Source organism: Manacus candei, unplaced genomic scaffold, assembly GCF_025592945.1.
Source record: "Manacus candei isolate 608988 ecotype Guabito, Panama unplaced genomic scaffold, ASM2559294v1 h1tg000063l, whole genome shotgun sequence".
Taxonomy (NCBI): domain Eukaryota; kingdom Metazoa; phylum Chordata; class Aves; order Passeriformes; family Pipridae; genus Manacus; species Manacus candei.
The window spans coordinates 3384785-3401856 of record NW_026138111.1 but is presented as its reverse complement, the minus strand read 5'-3'; the positions used below and the strand labels follow the sequence as shown (position 1 = coordinate 3401856).

The 17072-nt window shown below is 35.3% G+C and overlaps 1 protein-coding gene across 2 annotated transcripts in view; it reads left to right on the top strand.

Moving 5' to 3' along the window:
- LRRK2 (leucine rich repeat kinase 2) overlaps nucleotides 1-17072 on the top strand; it is a 64898-nt gene that overhangs the window by 18023 nt on the left and 29803 nt on the right. Inside the window, exons 9-25 of one of the 2 annotated variants that reach the window (XM_051805204.1) lie at nucleotides 900-1024; nucleotides 1562-1641; nucleotides 2424-2530; nucleotides 4148-4277; nucleotides 4842-4966; nucleotides 6369-6502; nucleotides 8132-8276; nucleotides 8617-8756; nucleotides 10093-10221; nucleotides 10306-10476; nucleotides 10893-11024; nucleotides 12215-12470; nucleotides 12679-12867; nucleotides 14270-14391; nucleotides 15122-15191; nucleotides 15639-15859; nucleotides 16406-16656. In XM_051805204.1, the coding sequence (XP_051661164.1) occupies nucleotides 900-1024; nucleotides 1562-1641; nucleotides 2424-2530; nucleotides 4148-4277; nucleotides 4842-4966; nucleotides 6369-6502; nucleotides 8132-8276; nucleotides 8617-8756; nucleotides 10093-10221; nucleotides 10306-10476; nucleotides 10893-11024; nucleotides 12215-12470; nucleotides 12679-12867; nucleotides 14270-14391; nucleotides 15122-15191; nucleotides 15639-15859; nucleotides 16406-16656 (2527 nt within the window). The remainder of the gene's footprint in view (nucleotides 1-899; nucleotides 1025-1561; nucleotides 1642-2423; nucleotides 2531-4147; nucleotides 4278-4841; nucleotides 4967-6368; nucleotides 6503-8131; nucleotides 8277-8616; nucleotides 8757-10092; nucleotides 10222-10305; nucleotides 10477-10892; nucleotides 11025-12214; nucleotides 12471-12678; nucleotides 12868-14269; nucleotides 14392-15121; nucleotides 15192-15638; nucleotides 15860-16405; nucleotides 16657-17072) is intronic. The other variant, XM_051805205.1, reaches the window with a different exon arrangement.

Sequence of the window (17072 nt, the reverse complement as noted above, 5' to 3'; positions counted from 1 at the left end):
AGATCTGAACAAAACAAACTGTTTATTCCTAGGCAAATATTGAATAATCCCTAGTTAACATAAAATCTCTAGTAATAGTAACACTGATTTGGTGCTGTGTTTGCCAGGTATGAGAGTACTCATATTGTGGCAGTTGATAGCAACACAAAATCAGTGCTTGTGCTTGCATTCTGAAATCAGTTAAAAGATTTAAACTTTTCGTTGAGTACACTTCAGGTATTATTTTGAAACAGAGGTTAGATAGTAGCAAAAAGCTAAGAATCTGATCCCTTGTCTTTGACTAATTGTCCCATACAAAAGTCAGTAGAAATGCTGTTTAAGAGTCTCCAGAATAGCAAAGATTAGAAATCAGTACATTATGCCTCAGATATATTATGGTCAGTGTTGGTATCTTTTTCTTCCCTTAAATGCTGAGAAAATCACAGGTATGAAATGATTTATTTTAAATTCTCTTGCACTTTCTGGGATGAGATATTTCTCTCTTAGCAACTACAATTTGCATTTTGTTTTTTAATGGTATTCCTTCAGAGTGCTGATGGCTCTATAATAAGTGGTTACATGCAAATGGTTCACAGTTATATTCTATGTTTGTGGTATTCTGTATGTAAATACACGGGGAAAAGTACATGCAGGTCTTTTCAGCCAAAGCCTTGACTGATCCGTAACTATGTGACTCATTTACTACACTAAAGCTTTTTCTCCATTTATAACCTTAAAGACATTTTTCAAATCTGTCATAGAGCTTATGTCAAAAAACTTCTCCCTTCCCAGAAAAGGCTTATCTTCCCACTGATTTTTGCACTTTTGGCAGCATGAGCACCTCCATGACTAAGGAAGGTTTAACCATAAGTGTTTTGTTTTCACAGTAAGAATTTATTGTAAATATTTTATATTTCAAGCTGAAACAATATTCTTAAACCGGGACTTGGAGGAAAGAAAAGAAGAGGAGGAGGAAGAAAAATTATGCTGGTTGGAAGCATGTTACAGAGCATTAGAACTGCACCGAAGAAATACAGATGTGCTGGTGAGAATTTCTGGATGATGGGAGTATGGGAAGACTATGTTATAAATTGAATAAAATGTTTAGCAACATCCTTTTCTCACATATATCCTCAGGCAAAAAAAGCTTTGAGGAGTGGATTAGATTTAGAATAAATCTTACCTTTCTTGCCTTTCTTATCTTTGATCATTTTAAGAGATTTCAGTTACTCCTTTGGATCAAATGTTGGTAGTTAAGATAATACTTGTTACCTGAAACTTTGGCCATGCAAAGATTGTTGTTTACATGTCTCCTGTGTGTCCAGCAGCCAAACACAGGCCCATCAACAGAAGAATTAGTCTTGGCCTAAAATAGGTATCAAAATGAAAATCAAATAATGAGAATGTGGCACATGTTTGTAACTCAGGCCTATTCCAGCTCTATACATTTTGTTCTATTTCTACATAAAGCACCTGATACCTTTGTTTTGGACTGAAAAGCAGTCAAACTATTTAAGTTTTTGCATATGTTTTAATCTTCTAAAGGTATATTTTCTTAATATTTTTTTCTGTTTATATTTAGGAGGCTGCATGCTGGGCTTTGAAAAATCTGTTTCTGTATCAACGCAACCTTCATGAGAAGATTGGAGATGGAGATAATCAGTCAGTGTTATCTTGAACTGGATTTTTGGAAATGAAAAAAATGAGTGCCTATTGTTAGGCTATTCGGGAGTTCATGTTTCAGTTATTTTTAGTTTTGTTTCCTGTTTTCTAATATATGATTAAATGCATGATGATCTACAAAGTTTCTTCAAAAGTGTGCTAACCTTGGCTCAGGCAAAACTGATGGTGTTTTAGTAAAGAGTCAAAACACAGCCTATTAGAACTAATTTTTACAGTTTACAAGGAATTTTGTCTTCAGATGCAACAAGGATAAAGAATGTAAGAATTGGGAAAGTAGACAAGATTAAGATATCTAGCATGTAAGGAGTGTGGAAAAGCAGTGCTCTTTTTCACAAATCAGATGAAAGGGCATTGTAGAGGGAATGCTGCCTCATCAGGTAGAATCTAGGCATGGATAAGACACAGATTTCCATTTTACTATTTTTTTTTTTTACTTTTTACATTTTCCATTTTACTTTTTTTCTCAGAGTTGCTTAAAATTTTAGTCATTCCATTTTTAGTAAGCCTATTTTTACCCCTTTCTGGGCCTCAAGTCACTTGGAAAGCATGGTTCCAAGTGAAATCAGTGAGGTTCAGGCTAAACAAAGTTGTGTAGGTCACAAAGGGCTTTCTGTCAACTATTGCTCTGGTAACATATTAGAAGCCAAGAACAATCATCTGAAAAGTTCATTATGTCACATAATACCTTTTCAGGAAACTACAATCTTGAAGGAACTTCTGTGATGCAGTCAATGTGCAGTGATTTTTTTTCTCTCCAAAAGGTTCCCAGTAGACAGAGCAGTGATGCTCTCCATGCTGATGCACTCCTCTTCAAAAGAAGTGTTTCAGGCAGCTGCTAGTACCTTGGCAATTCTGTCACAACAAAACGGTAAGGGACTTTCATTATCTTTACTTTCTAATTCAGCAGAAAGTTATTGCATTTATATTAAGGAGAATTTAGTGTGCTGTTGAATGAATACAATATTCCCTGTGATTAGAATATTACGCTGTTGTGTTCAGTAGGAAGTTTGTTCCTTGCTTTGAAAAAGCTGTTCTTGGCTAGTATCAAAAAGTATGTGGAAGTAAAGAGTACTCTGCTGGTTCATGTGTTGCAATTGCTGCTTTTTGGAGCAGGAGACATGAGAAGAGTGTGTTCTCTCTGTATGCTTGTTTAAATATTTATTGTATGTTTGAATTTCGTCACAAGCAGCATTTGTTGAAAATCATGTGAATAAGGAACACAACCCAACAAATAACATCTTCTTGCCTATCATGGGAAATTTGAACAGTCCTGTGGACTTTAGTGAATCAAATTGTGTAGAAAGTTAAGCATGTGCACGACAGTTTTCAAGATTGCTTTAGTCCTGATTGTGTCCCTAACATGGTTTCCTAACTTTTTTCGGTTTGCAGACCCCCTCAAAATTTTTCAGTGGAGATGTGGACCCCTGGGTAGAGTATTTAAGCCTTTTAAGACAGTTGACCTGCTTTTATTACCAGAATCCTTTGAAATGGTTATGGACCTCAAGTGGTTTGCAGACTGCACATTGAAAACCACTGGCTAGATAGGAAGAAAAAGCCTAGCAGTTAATTACCATTTTCTAGGTGAGAAAGCACTGTTCTATCACTAGTTTACTGAGCCATCCACATAAAACCTAGCACTTAAAAGGTTTTATAGTTATTTATGAGATCAATATCTATCTGTATTGAGAACTAGATCTCATAAATGTGTGCATACTGTTATCATATAGCAGGTACATATCCATGTTACTGACAAGCGGGCCTCTGATTCCTTTTGGAAATCTAAAGCAAGTTTTTCTTTTGTCTTTTTTTATTATTCCTTTTTTTACCCCTAAATGAATGTGCTTACAGCAGAAATGATAGACATAAAGAAGCTTAGTAAAACGCTCTGTTGCTTGAACTAACCATTTGAAATGAATGTACTGGACTGGGAATAACAAGATTTGGTGGTAGTTACTATGATAATTTAGAATGTTTTTATAGTGTTCTGATTTGTGTTGGTTAGCTATAACATGTGCTTGGATATTTGAATTTTAAAAAATGAATTAACAAAGTCAATAGAGTGAAATAATTTACTTTTTGAAGCTTTATTATGGAAGTTTGAAGATTTTTTCAAAGTTTTAAATTATAGCTTTCCTACATGATCACAGAGTGTGATTACAAGGAAAAAGTATAAGAATAAAGATTTTTGAAAATAAAAGTAGTCATACATATTCTCCTTCCAATATGCTAACTTTATGTACCTAAAAATAGCAGATGTATAGAAACTTATTAGATGATTGGGAATTACAATCTGTTTGCTTGAGCTGTGCAAACAGAAGTCAGCTTCAGCTCAAATTGTTTCCCATTCTAATTTACACTATAATATGTGTGTTTGGTGAGGGGAAAAAATTGAAAAAAATTAGGGGAAAAAAGCAGTTCTGTTGGTTTTGAGAACTATACATAAAGAAAGATTTACTTATAGGATGCTTGCTATTTTGTGTTGTAGTAAATATTAGGAAGACACTTCTGGCAAAAGGCATACATATGAATGTTTTGGATATAATGAGGAAACATCCAAGTTCTCCTGAAGTAGTTGAAAGTGCCTGCAGGATTCTGAATCGTGTTTTCGAAGGAAGGTAATATAATTAGAAACGCGTGTCCAATCCCAAAGTGAAGGTTTGTGAGATTCAGTGCTGTAAGCAATTGCATGTAAATTATTGACTGTTTCACTGATACTAAATTGACCACAGGCTGACAGCCCTATTTAAGACATGGAATTCTGTAAGCCCTGTAGTCAAATGCCTAGGTGGATGTGTGCAGGGAGAGGCACGTTCTTCTCTTCATGGTTCTTGAACAGTGAGATTTGAATAGACTATCCCTGGGTGGTCTCCCCTCCTGTTACCTGCACTGAATTCCACTGAGAGCTAAGAAGTTTCCCACAATATCAACTTAATAACATTATGTTAATATTACTTTTGTGTTGGCTAGGATGGAATTATTTACATAGACTGAGTTAATGGAATGGCATAAAAATAATTTGCTATGATGAAGAAAAATGCCGTAGCTTAATTTATATTTCGTAGCTCAAATCGCATTTGCAGTATTCTAAAGGGTTATCACACAGTATTAATTGAGGAAGCCAATACATGTACAATTTAGAAATGCATTCTTTTTATTCATTTAATAAACAACATTTTCAGTTTTCCTCATCTGGATATAATGACAGTAGCAGTATCAGAAGTTGTAAAAGCCATGAGGAAACATGAAAAATCACTCTCTGTACAACTGGAAGCACTTCGAGTCCTTTTACACTTTATGATGCCTGGTAAGTCATCCAAAGTCATACACCAAATCAGAGAATAGAATCAGCTGGTTTTTAGTCTTTCTTGTCTAATGGGACTGCCTTGAGTGGGACTTCAAAAAATTATTGCAGTTTCTGTACATGGCAGAGGAGAGCTTTAAATCTTTAGGAACATATAAGATGGAGGCAAATTTTTGAGCTATTGAAAGTAACAGACCAAAATTATCAGTGCTGATTTCCTCTTGATTTAAAGATAAAATATACAATTATATACTATTTTCTACCAAAAACAAGAAACCAAACTGACAAGCTTAGAAATTCCTTTCCAAAAAAACCTCTTTAATGGCAATCCAGAGGGGGGAAAATGTTCTTTAGTAGAATTTAGGTATAGTTTTAACTCTTTTTATCGGTGTACTCTTGTATCTCCTGCTTTTTTCCTCTGCTATTAAGCATGAGAGTACAGCCATGGGGTACTGATTTTTTTTCAGAACAACTTTTTGCAAGTATCACTCTGCAGTTTTAGTTGAACATTTACAAAACCAGTAACTCTGAAAATAGTAACATGGCTAATATGCACACTGATGGCAGGTTTTCAGATTCCTTCTATTATTTGTGTTATAATTCTAATACTTTCCTTTTTTTTCCAATGAACAGCAGGATTAAGACTTGATATATATATTCTAACATGTAGGCAGCGTGATTTGTTTGCCAGTATCCTGGAAGGGGGGCCCTTCTAAAGTGTAATCAGACACAGAGAGAGTCAACTGGATGTTGGAACTTGCAGGTTAATTAGGGAATAAAAAAGTAATTTATAGGAAAAATAGCAATCAGAACAAATATGAATGCTGAAGTGACTTTTAAAGGATTTCTGGGTACTTTCTCTAGTGTCACTTGAGTGCAAGTGCCAAAAGCTACAACAAAGGTAAATCTGAAAGACCTTTTTCTGTTCTTTTATATGTGGTCACATTCCACTTAATGTCATCTGTGTGTAAAATTTGTCCTATGATGTGCTGCCAAGTGAGCAAGGACAAATAGTTCATATACTTCTCCATAGTGTCTCCTTTCCAGAAGGAAGAGGCATTCTGAAGTAGGTATCAGGAACACCAAGAAACTCCATAGCTCAAGAAAGTAATATATTGCAAAGTACCTTAGGCCAAATTCTTTGGCACGATTTTGTATTTTTATAGTAAGCAGTGAGCAAACATGTGGTGAAATCGTCCCTTCAAACTGAATATACTCACATTACAGTGTAAATCTGGAGGGACTCCAGTTTCTGATACAATGTTCTGAAAATGTCATAAGATCTGAAATACGCCCTCTGAGTCACCTCTGTGTTCAGTTTGATTGTTAGGTTGTTATATGGGGTTAATAGTGGGAAGAATATGAAATCTGCTGTTCTGAGGAAGGCTGTTTTCTGTTGTTGCAGATACAAAGCACGAACACCAGAATGGTTCTTCCAGAGATGTGGGAGATGCTGCTTTTGCACTTACAGTGAAAGTCATTAAAAGCCAGTGTCTCTTGGAGGGAACTCACTCATTGGTGCTTAATGCTTTGAACAGGGTATAGTTAAAGATTTATTCTAATGGATATTGTCATTATTTTACACTTGTAATGGTGAAGCATTTATAAGTTTTAGTTCTGCATTGATTTTCCTATTGATTTGATAAAATTAATCTTAACTCCTGAGTTTTAATGATCTTTTGGAGTTTCTTCTTACTTTCTTTCCTGGAGTGTATTAGATGATCCTTTATACAGTAATTCTAAAGGATATTTATAAAAAAAAGGTCATTTTTTTTTAAAACATACAGTTTATTTGTGATTTTTTTTTAAGGGACTAGTGTATACATGAAAAGTGTCCTCATCTACACTCAGCTACACATAGAACTGAGTGGACAACTCAATTGTCTCCATTCCTTTCATTAGCCAATTCTATAAGTTTTTCCAGCCACTGGAAAACAGAATGTTCACAGTGCCTTGAAGGGGAAGCTGAAAAATGAAAGGCTGAAGCAGACTCAGTCTGTACAAAGGAAACACTGGGCAGTTTGCATGGCAAATAAACTTTAAATCCTAGTGATTGGAAAGGTTTAACTTCATGGCTTTCAGAAGAATCCCATTTCTACAATGTTTTCAAGCTTCGTATAACTACAATCAAAAAGTATTAATTCATAATTTTTTAAAAGTCTCTCAAGAATTTTAATTTGAAAAAGAAATTTCAAACAGCTTCAGTCAAGGAAACTTATGTCTCTTACATTTTTTACAGAAGTCAGAGCAAGTAACGTATCAGTGAAAGAGTTCTAGAGTGTCTAAAGGACATTTCTTGACCTGAAGATATCAGATATAGGAATTAACAAGGGAGGTAAAATAATTTTTGCTTAGAGAAGGTATTACAGTGTTCAGTGCTTTGTGACCATCCTGATCGCATTTTCCAGCCCAGCTGGTTTGTGTTTTGGGGTACTACAGTATCAACCAGAAGGGCTAAAAATTGACACATTTTAATGAAAAACTACAGACAGAACAGGGAGGAAGATGGACATGACTCCACTGAAATAATTTTGCAGATTTGCAAGTCACAGTGACAGCTGTGACACTCTCAGATCTAGGCCCCGTCTAGGTTTCCTCCATCTAGAAGTGGGGGGAAATTGGGAAAAAATATCACAAATAACCTATTGATATGCTGTATAATAAACCCAAAATACTAAAAATCTTGATGAGGTGTGGTAATAGGTATGTTGTTTCATATCTTTTTATTTTTGTATTTTTTCAGTTGTCATCATGTTAATCACCTGTACTAGTTCTGAAAAAAAAAACAACACATTTTTGTTCCTTTTTAACCACAAAAGAAGTACATTTTCTCCCTCTTCTTGTCCTTAAAAAAATGATATGAACTTATCAATGTACTGAAAACTTGAGGAAAAAAAATCCCACTCTTCGTCAGAAACCTAGCTAGGGAATATTTTCAAAATCAAAGTTGAAAATCTGTGGGTTATGAGCAGCTGAAACTGATGGTTGATAAGGAAATCTTTTTGAGATCGTGATTATTGTTATTTATTGTCACATCAGATGTAATTTCACATACTTATGAGGAACAATCGCTTGTTCTTACAGAACAGCTTTAAGAACAAGCAACTCTTCTGTTACCATTGTAAGCAGAATAAACTTCATCTGATTTTATATTCCTTTCTTCATTAGTTTATTGGAAATCCTAGCATTCAGAAGTGTGGATTAAAACTACTTGCTTCTGTAGCTGAGTGCACTGGTGCACTAGAAATCTTAATCCAGCAAGGAGCTACTGACACTGTGCTCCACACCCTACAGATGTATCCAGACGAACAAGGTAGGGAAGGTCTTTTGTCAGTAGAATGAGAATGACATGGCAGGAGGGTCTGATTAACCTTAGAGGCTGTAACTGGTCTATTGCCCTCTTTAGTGCTGAATGTCATGTAGGTTGTCTGTAGCTCTCTTTAGTGTTGGATGTGATGTAGGTTGCATGGCAAGAAAAGGCTGCAATACTGCATAGTCCTCAGGTTCACCCACATTGTAGTTATGCCTGGCCCTGTAATAGCTTGTGCCAATAACTTTGTGGAACGTTACTAAAAGACTACTTAAATCTTGGGTTTATTCAACTTAGAATGTCTGAATTATCAATGTCTGAATAATATTTATTTCCATTCCAGACATACAGTGTTTGGGTTTGAGTCTTCTACGCTCTTTGATTACAAGAAAGAGTTTGTGTATTGCAACTATGCATGTCCTGTCAGCAGTTCTGGTTTCTACTCTGCGACGGTTTAAAGAAGTCACTGAAATCCAGATGCATGTACGTGTCATTTCTATGTGCAAAGATGAAAACAAAAGCCAAAGCCTTAGAAAATTATTTTAATATAGTTATATTTTAAGTATAATTCCTTATTTTACTTCATTTTGATTGTATTGCAATTACTAGATTAGTGTAAACTTGTGTAATTAAACTGGTATGTTTGTTGTAGAGGTGGTTTTCTTGGAGACATATATTCAATCCAGAATATGTAAGCACAGATTAAATGTTTATCTAAAACTTCTGAGATCTGCAAACTAGAACAAATTTCTCAGTCATGGTCCATCATTCTGTCAATCTATAACCATTTAATGAAGTAACCATCATTATATTGTTGATTGCCCTTCTTTGAGAACTCAAAGAAAATAACTTAGTTCCCAGCCTTGTCACCAGCAATAAACTTAGTGTAGGAATGGTGTATTTAAGAAAGGATATTACTGGAATACTGTGTCAGACTTTGGAGCCACATCTGTATATGGAAGGAAAGTTCTTTTTCTGCAAATACACATTCAGTCCTCCTTGTGTGAAAGTTCTGTTTCCTCTGCTTCAGAAGTTTTCCCTGTTTGTTGCCAGTTTCATTTTTCTAGCAGAATGGAGATTGCCCATGAGATCAGCTTTCTGTGAGAGTTTCTGTACTTCTGTTTCAAATCAGTATGAAAATATCAAAAGTACAGCCTCCCTTCTTTGCTGCTATTTTTCCCCCAACCATTCCCCATTTAGCTTAGCAACCAATGTAGAGAGAAGTAATGTGCTGAAATAAGGAACTTACTTTAAGTGATTTAGTCTCAATTAAGTTTGGACAGGGTCCCCAGTTTACCCAGTTCACCCTTCTAGGTGAACTTTACTTGCAGAACTGCGGGGTAATTTCGTGTTTCTTCTTAGTTTTTGGATACAGCTCTTAGGTTTTTCATTTAGTCCATGTATTTTTTTCAAATTCAACGATTACTGAGCAACACATGGAACGGGGATGTATCTTCGTTCCATATCTTTAGAAGGAGATTGTTTCCTCTCTACGTTTTCAGGAAATCACGAGTACATTTGTCACTGCCAGTGTCAGATATTATGGTGCATATTTGGCTTTTCAAAGTGTCAGTTAATATATGTTTAAGAGGGTCAGCTAAACAAGCATGAAACTACAGTTATATAAACACAGAGACACCTGGTGTTTCTGCCTTCTCTCCTGATCTTCTCTGATTTGTGAATTATTGCATGTTTAAAAGCAAGACAAAAAAATTAAAGCACATATCTTTTGGTTGAAATTTGATTTTGTTGCCTGACCTGTTTTAAAATGACACCTTTTAACACTATACTTCTTTGAATCTTCTCATTGTGTTCTTAGGGACTTCATGCAATCCTGTCAATTCTTGGTTTGTCACCTTGTTTTGCAAAGCTGCTGGTAAATGAATCATTTGACACAGTCATTTTCTACCAGATGTCTATGTGTTTCACTGACCAGCGAGATCAACAGGTATCTTTTACTTTGACAGCTCCACAGCTGAGAAATGTTTGTGGCTTTTTTGTCCTAACTTTTATTGTTTGTCTTCCCATTCAGTTTCAAACCCTGTGTTGTAAATGTTTTGCTAAAATAGCTGAAAATGATGATTTAAAAAATATGATGCTGGAAAAAGCATGTATGGAGTGCAATAGTATTATGGCTGAATGTTTACTTCTACTGGGAGCTGATATTAATAAGAAGACAAAGACAAACTCTTTGATCTATCAGGTAATATGTGGAAATATATATATAATTTTATTACTTTAAAATTTGTGCTTTTGGGTTCTTTTCTATTTTCCTTGATTTGACAGAACACAGTAGCAATGTAACTGTGACCTGAGTGTTGTTAACTGTCGTTACTGACAGTGACTTCAGGCTCAGTCTGATGGTCCCTGAAACACCCTTCCCTTTATTGAAGCTCACAGGGCACTGTCACATAGAATGTGCCCCCACTGTCAGTTCAGTTCTCCTACAAGTTCACTTTGAAGTCCGTGCTTTCCGACTGTTTACCCTGTTGTTGTGCAAACCTGTGTTCAATCAGGTACTGATTTAGCCTTAGCTATGGAGTATTTTTGAAGAAGACTGAAGATCAAACTTTGCAAGTTGGCATTTTTTTGAACTAGTTAGGTGTAGAATGTATCAAGCCATTAAAGCCCAGACGGGAAACTGGTATTCCAAATTCAGCTCTTTCCAAGCTCTGTGAGGCCGAAGTACCAGTGGACCAGCAGCCAGCTTTATCCAGACAGCAGCCACATCCAGAGCATCAACTAGCTGAAGTACATAAGTATCTTAAAAAAGGCCATAGGCAAACATTCCATCTGGATTCAGCCCTGCCAATGTAAAGGCTGTTCCCACATGCAAGTACTCCTTCCTTAATGTGACTGCCTTTAAATTTGGGGGGTTTTTTGAGAAGTGGTATGCATAAGCACTTCTTAATTTTACTTCAGTGTCAAAGTTTTAAATAGTCTGAGAGAACCCCAGCAATACTCCCTACAGGAAATTAGGAAGTGTTCAATTCTGCTGGCAGAACTGGATGAGTGATGAAATACAGATTGATTTGGAACCAATCATCCATCCATTAAATGTGAAGTTTGCAAGTCAGCATTAGCAAACCACAGTGGACAAATTGAAGTAACTGGAAATATTGCTAAAAAATATTTTTAATATTCACAATCAGCACTGCTCTGTGTAGCAGTGCAGGCTTGGAGATTGGGATGAATCATAGAATCATTAAGGTTGGAAAAGATCTCCAGGATCATAGAGTCTGACCTTCAACCAAAAATCACTATGGCACTAAGTGCCACATCCAGTTGTTTCTTGAACACTTCCAGGGACGGTGATTCCGCCACTTCCCTGGACAGCCCATTCCAATGCTTAACTACCCTTTCAGTGAAGAAATTCTTCCTGATGTCCAACCTGAACCTCCCCTGACGCCACTTGAGGCCATTCCTCTCATCCTGTTGCTTGCTGCCTGGGAGAAGAGACCAGTCCCCACCTTGCTACACCCTCCTTTCAGGTAGTTGAAGCCAGTAGACCTGGGCTCCCTAGCACTAGGGCAAGGCTTGATGAGTCTCACTGTTGTTGCCCATTCGTCAAATATCCAGATGATATGGCAGAATAACACCTGAGTGTCTTTTTTCCACTGAACAGATCAATAAATGGAATTGCCGTAGACCGCATGCAGTAACCAAACCAGATAAATTGCCATATATTTTTGACTGAAAATTGTGTGCATTCATGGAAATAATTACACTTGCAGAACTCAAACATTTGATACATTTTGGGCAAAGACTTCATGGAAATGGGAGTTGGTACTCAGATGCTTCAAGGAGTAAGAAGTTGCGTAATTGAAAAAGAGTCACAATCCTAAAGATAAAGTGAATCTGAATTTGAGACAAGCCTCTTAATGCAGTCTGAGGTGTTGTTTAAATGCCTCACATGATTTTTTTAATTGCTTTTCTCCTAGGTTTGTGACAAAGGAAATAACCCTAAATTGGTGGAATTGCTATTAGCCAATGGTGCTCGAGAGCAAGATGTTCGGAGTGCTTTAACCATCAGTATAAAGAGAGGAGATAGCCAAATCATCAGCTTGCTCTTAAAGAAGCTTAGCCTTGATGTCACCAACAGCAGTATATGTCTGGGAGGATTTGGTATTGGGAGACTAGAACCTTCCTGGCTCATTCCTTTGTTCCCAGATAAACTTACTCCAATAAAAAAACGAAGTGAGTATATATAGAAATTGTTACATCTCTTGATGGTACTATGAAGGTGTTTTAGATCAAGACTTTCAGTTCAGGCTCTCATAGCATTCAGCTTGTTATAGAAAGTCTGGCAAAACTTGAAAACAAATCAAGACATTTCAGATATTTTTTTAAAGCTATTTGAATTTCTTGGAGAATATTCTATAGTTTCTGTTTCTTATACATACAGATGCAGGTTCTGCACTGGCAAGAATGGTGCTTAAATTCCAGATGAAGAATATTTCAGAGGATAGATCAAGAGCGTCCTCTGATCCAAACTTCTCTGAAGATGGAGTGGATAAAAACTATGATTGGAATTTCATACCCGACCCATTAGTGGACAGTATTTTTCCTTTGAGTGATGATATTGATAGTGAAGGTAATTGTATTTATTTTCTTTTTTCTTTTTATAATCCCAGTCTAGCGTACCAGGGCAAGACTTACAGCCACAAGTCAGTTGCTTATTTGTATTTGACATATAACACTTCCCATGAAGAAAAAACTGTTGTGTAAAATTTCATTTGTGGTAACATTGGAAAATAGTTTATGATGAGTATGTACTTTATCTACAAAATTAGGACCTTAAAGAATTTTATTGTCCATTTAAAATTAGTTCTTCATGCATTCAGTTTTTTGTAGAGAGAAAGAGTTGGATGCGTACAACCACATTTAGATTTTGACTGTTTTAGATAAACATTTATGAGCTGCCTTTATAGCAAAAAGCAGTTGTTTCAAGAGCCCAATTCGTCTCATCATGAAGTCAGGTGTATTGCAATATAGAAACCCCTGTGTTCCCTGGGTTGTCTGTAAATAAAGTTTACACAACCACATCTGGTATAGAGGACTATACTATTAAAAAATAAAGTAGGTGAAACAAACCCTATCCCAAAGATAACTAATTGATCGGCAAGTGTAAATGACAGGTTTATGTTCAGTCCAACATCATTCTTGGTAACCATGTCAGGACATCTGAATGCCTTTAACTTCTAAAAAGGCAGCATTTCTGTCCCTAATATCAGCAACTTAATAATAAGAGTGACCTTAATTTGTAACATTTTGTTCAAATGTCGCTCTTGTTTTAGAACAGTTGGCTACTTAAAATCGTCACAGATGAAGAATTTGAATTTTAGAATCAGAGAATCCTAAGGAAGTTTTTTGTCCTGTTTTGTTCTTTTCCTTTATATCATTCAGTACTACTTTTCATTTCTGTAGGTCTTTTTGTTGTCCCACATAAAAAAGTGTATTCTTATTATCTTAAGAAAATACATTTGTTACTGACAGGAGTGATTTTAGGAGTTTTAAAAGTAGCTTTGAGAAGAGGGACACCAAATGGGTCCATATAATCCTAAATCACCAAATCCAGAGTGGTATTTGATGTTTCATTCTCAACAAATGTGGGAGTAAAAATTCATCTATTAAAATACAACCTTTTTCTATTTTCAAAAGCTATTTACACTGCAGTAGCAGAAAGATATGCTGTGAAATGTGTATAGTAATCCCAACACAATGGAAATTTTAAATCATAAAGCATCAGGGTAACAACCTGGAGGTCACATTTGAAACATGTCAGATTAGTATGGCCCATGTACTCTAAAAAACATTGACAACATTCTTGGCCCGTTGCACACACAATTCACCAGTGAGATCCTGCCAGTATTGATGCTTTTGAAATGTATCTCTCCTTTGTATGTCAGCATCCATATTACAGTTGAATTCTGAGCCTCATTTTTAAATACATTTTTCATACTTATTACTTCTCCTGTGTTATGGTTTTGTTCTAGGAAGTGAAGGTTCACTCTTTACAAAAAAGAAGTCCAATTCCATTGCAGTTGCTGATGTATATTGTAGGGAAATGGCATGTCAAAGAGGTTCTCCTACTTTACCGCGACATTCCTACTCTGTGGTAAGTTAGATCCTTGTTCATTCCAGGCTTTTAAGTCCATCTGCATTGCCTACTGCAAAACAGTCAAGTGTTAGGAAAGGTCATATAACCATATAGGCTTTTGTCTCACTGTTGCCATTTAGTATTTCCTTCTATTGCAGTGCACTTTATGGATGAGAGTTTACATCAGCAAAAATTTATGATCACCTGAAAGTAAATTATTCAAATTTCCAGTTCTGGTTTTCAAACAGAAATACAGGAACTATGGACCTATTCACAAAGACTTAACTACCCCTTAATGAGCTGATCTTCAGCTGTAATCAATGGAGACTGTTCCATAAGACATGAGGACAAATCTGTGGAATGAAAGTCACATTCCTTTGAAAGGAGCTTGTCTTCTTCCACTGACTTTTAAGGGGAAACCAGAGAAACTGACTTCCCTAGAGAAGGTTATGTTTTGTAATATCCTGCTCCATCCTGTCTCCCCACCCTTATGAAAGTCATTTTAGGTTGTCAAAAAATGCACTTCTTCCATTGCACTTTAAATCTACCATTCTTCCACATTGCATGGGTCAGTAAGTTTTATAAAGATGCGATCTATGGTTATTTTGAGTTGAAGTGTACAGTTTGTTTGTGTTCTCCCTATAAATTCTGATAAAAAGAAACCACAATAAAAAGAGATTACTGAATTTGAATAATTTCAGATATCTGCATATGTTTGTAACTGTTTTTTCTCTTTGGGATTTTGCAGGGACCTGGCTCAGATTATGAACCATTTATGAAACAAAGAAGAAAATTCTTGCTTTCAGATGAATCCCTCAGTAAGTAAACTATGCAATTTAACATATATAATGGATTTTTCATCCTTAATGCTTTCACAAGCATACCATGCAGATTTTAGTCAAATTAAATATTTGTTTACAAATAAGAGGATACATTTTGGAAATACTGCAGTGGAGTACAAATAATGAATATATAGGGATTTTTTTTTCCTGAGCTTCACAATTAGAATTAAATGGCCAATGAAATTTCAGAAGTGCTCTTATTAGCTTTCAAAAGCTCCTTCTGTTGTGCAGTGCATAAGCATCCATCTTTCCCCTACTGACTTATAAATTTTTGTGGCTTAATAGAAGTCTTCATGGATTTGGATCTTAACCAGTATTCAAACATTCAATATCTACTGGATCTTGAGATCCCAAGTTGATTATCTTAATTTTACTGAAGTGATAAATGAAATTATGCTGTTTTTCACGTTTTTCTTTTAATAGAAGGCATCTCAAAATTTTCACCACATATAAAACCATCAGAGAGTCTTTCTTCACTGATCTCAGAGAAAGAATATATTAAATCACTGGATCTTTCATCAAATGAGCTGGAGAACATTGATGCCATCAGCCAGAATAGCTGCTTAACTAGTCATCTGGAACACCTTGAGAAACTGGAGCTCCACCAAAATGCTCTTACGAACATTCCAGAACAACTGTGTGAAGTAATTCTGCATAATTTTATGTAATACAAGTTGAAATTAGTTAAAATAAATTGTTTATATCTAATAATGTAATCCATACATATTGTAATAATGTATCCATAGTAATATTACTCAAGAATATGAGTGTATATTTTTGCATATTTCATACATTCACAGAATTTTCATTCAGTGAATTTATGTTCATCTAGAAATAAAAGTATTTTCACAGAAATGTTTTAAGTTGTTTACTGCAGAGAACTGCTTTAAAACATTTTATATTAAGTAGCATAATAATGTAAATGGGACTGAGAACTGCAGGCAATTAATATTTGTTAAATTTTAAGAAACTGAGCTAATCAATTTTAAGTAATTATTTATATTTTATATTGTAATAGAAATATTATAGGTTACATTGGTATGATTGCTATTTTCTATTTTATTGTTGTTTTTCCTAGTGAGATAAATATAAGTAGATTAATAAATTGCATAAAAATGTAACTCAATTATAAACTATAAATTCACTTTTTTTTTCCAACTTCTTAAAATCAAATTATCCTTTTCTTTCAGAACTTGAAATGCGTGACTTACTTGGATTTGCACAGTAACCGATTTACTTCTTTTCCAACTTATTTACTGAAAATGAATTGTATTGCAAATCTTGATATCTCTCGAAATGACATTGGACCTTCCTTTGCTTTGGATCCATACCTCAGATGTCCAACTCTAAAGCAACTTAATCTTTCATACAATCAGCTGGTCTGCACTCCTGAATTTCTTACAAATGTCGCTGAAAATCTGGAACAGCTGTTGCTAGAAGGGTGAGTAGCATTAGTAAATAGGCTGTAGCACAACAAACATAACAGGAAATAATATATTGATCATCCAGAATGATGACTATTGTAGCATGGAAAGGATTATTTAGTCACCAGTGAAACATGTACATTGTCTTCCAAATGTGTAAATTGCTCCAGTTTTCAGTGTTGTATTGCAAAGTACATCTTTGGGCATTGTTAGAATCTAATAGTGTTGCCATTCCAGTTGCTTACTAAACATGTTATTCATGTAGTATCTTTCTACTGCCATACTATTAATCCACAGGCCTGTCTGTGTGGTATGACATATTCAGCTAGGTTTTCTATATACACAATACAGTTTCCACTGTATTTCATATTCAGAAAAGCTTTTTTGGAAGTAGTATTCATGGAATTTTAGGTAGGGGTATGGATATGTTTTA